Genomic DNA, 1,651 nt, shown 5'->3' with positions numbered 1-1,651 from the left:
AAAAAAAAAAATCTGACTGTCCCTTATGTGGAAAACAAAAGAAGGTATTGTAAAGAACTGTTTTTGTCAAGTCAACGGGATATAAAAACAACAGTGGCATCACACTGACATTCAGTGTATGAAGAAAGCACTGAAACATCAAAATATTCTTTGCTTTGAAGCAACATAAGGGTGATTAAATGTGATAAAATTTTCCTTTTTGCCTGAATTATCCTTGTGAAGTTCAACGTTTGGCATCGCATCCATTTCCAATGTTTAATGCTGGAGACGATTAAGCACAAGGGGGGGAAAGTGAATCTTTAATTCATCAGTTCTACTGGAAATGATTCACTGGAGACTAAAGGCTGCTTGAAGGGCAGAAACTCCCCCTCCCTCCACAGCCTGCGTTTCATTGGCCGAGTCAAGTGATGTCATGGAGGGTGAAACTGTATAAATAGCCCAGCACTGCTGACATTTAGACAGAATCAAAAGTCTCTGACAGCACTAACTTATCAGACATCCATCCACTTGTGGAGCATCTCTGGACATCTCTGGACAACATGTGCCGATCACTAGAGCATCTGCCAATCACTTGTCTGGAAAGGTATGTTTCATATTTACTTAAAAATAAATACTGGTAGAACAGCTCAAATGCTACTTTTTGTTTTAAACTAGACCTTGCTTAAGTAGCTTAAACCTAAATCACCTATCACAGTTAAATAATAATGTAGAAAGTACTTTCCCCACTGAAATGATGAACACTTTTGTTCCTCACAGGGCAAAGGAGCTCAAGGCTCGGTTTGGAAGTTTTCTACTAAAGCAAGAGCTCAACATCATGGGCCACTCACAAAAAACTGACAAACTAACTTTCCATGAACTCCTGGCTCACAAAGGTAAATTCATATCATCAAGCAATGTAAAAGCACATTGTTCTCAGGCTGTAGAATGAAAGGGTCATCTAATGTTTTCATCATGTTTCTTCGCAGAGGGGCTGTGCGCTTTCACAACATTCCTGGCATCTGAGTACAGTGAAGAAAATATTGCTTTCTATTTGGCCTGTGAGGACTACAGGAACACAAAGAGCTCCTCGAAGCTGTGCGCCAAGGCCAGGAAAATCTATGAGGAGTTCATCGCCTCTGACGCACCAAGAGAGGTACATTTTCTAAGAGTATTAACAGCACAAAAGACTCGCACTTAATAGATTTTCATGGAAAAAGTCTAACGGCAAATCATTCCTCTGCGTATTTTCAGGTTAATCTTGATCATGAAATTAGAAACATCACCTTGAAGAATATGAAGCAGCCCACACTGTCCTGCTTCAACCTCGCCCAGAGTAAAATTTACACCCTTATGGAGAAAGACTGCTACCCTCGTTTCCTCAAGTCAACAGTCTACCAGGAACTCATCACACAGCATGTGGGTTAAACTACCCTAAAGACGGCAGCGGAGGAATGCGTCCCTGATAAACATTGCATTTGTGTGACGTGATGGTCACTGAATGATCTGAACCGGTTTCCTGAGGTTCAGGAGGAATGGACACACAGATTCAAAAGCCGACTGGAAGGCCTCGAGCATTCGAGAACATTGATTCTATGAACACAGCAGTGGAACACACAGTGATAAAAATTGTAGCACTGGACAATAACTGTGAAAGTGGAATGACTTTTGCACA

The 1,651-nt window shown here is 41.2% G+C and overlaps 1 protein-coding gene across 1 annotated transcript; it reads left to right on the top strand.

Annotated features, from left to right (window-relative positions):
- The first annotated feature begins 482 nt into the window (after nt 1–482).
- On the top strand, nt 483–1,639 carry LOC107577006 (regulator of G-protein signaling 16-like). Its single transcript, XM_016263125.1, has 4 exons — nt 483–583; nt 757–872; nt 966–1,132; nt 1,231–1,639. Exons 1-4 carry the CDS (start codon nt 540–542, stop codon nt 1,402–1,404), a joined length of 501 nt encoding a protein of 166 aa, XP_016118611.1. The 5' UTR covers nt 483–539; the 3' UTR covers nt 1,405–1,639.
- The last annotated feature ends 12 nt before the right edge of the window (nt 1,640–1,651 follow it).

The sequence above is a fragment of the Sinocyclocheilus grahami genome, unplaced genomic scaffold (assembly GCF_001515645.1).
Source record: "Sinocyclocheilus grahami isolate Dianchi unplaced genomic scaffold, SAMN03320097.WGS_v1.1 scaffold4856.1, whole genome shotgun sequence".
NCBI lineage: Eukaryota > Metazoa > Chordata > Actinopteri > Cypriniformes > Cyprinidae > Sinocyclocheilus > Sinocyclocheilus grahami.
The sequence above is the reverse complement of the archived record's forward strand: the minus strand, read 5'-3'. Positions and strand labels throughout refer to the sequence as shown.

What these genes read in the sequence shown, in the direction of transcription:
- LOC107577006 (XM_016263125.1), top strand. Translation starts at nt 540, where the DNA reads ATGTGCCGATCACTAGAGCATCTGCCAATCACTTGTCTGGAAAG. An exon ending in TGAACTCCTGGCTCACAAAG is followed by an intron (nt 873 to 965) that starts GTAAATTCATAT and finishes GTTTCTTCGCAG; the next exon opens with AGGGGCTGTGCGCTTTCACA. An exon ending in CCTCTGACGCACCAAGAGAG is followed by an intron (nt 1,133 to 1,230) that starts GTACATTTTCTA and finishes GCGTATTTTCAG; the next exon opens with GTTAATCTTGATCATGAAAT.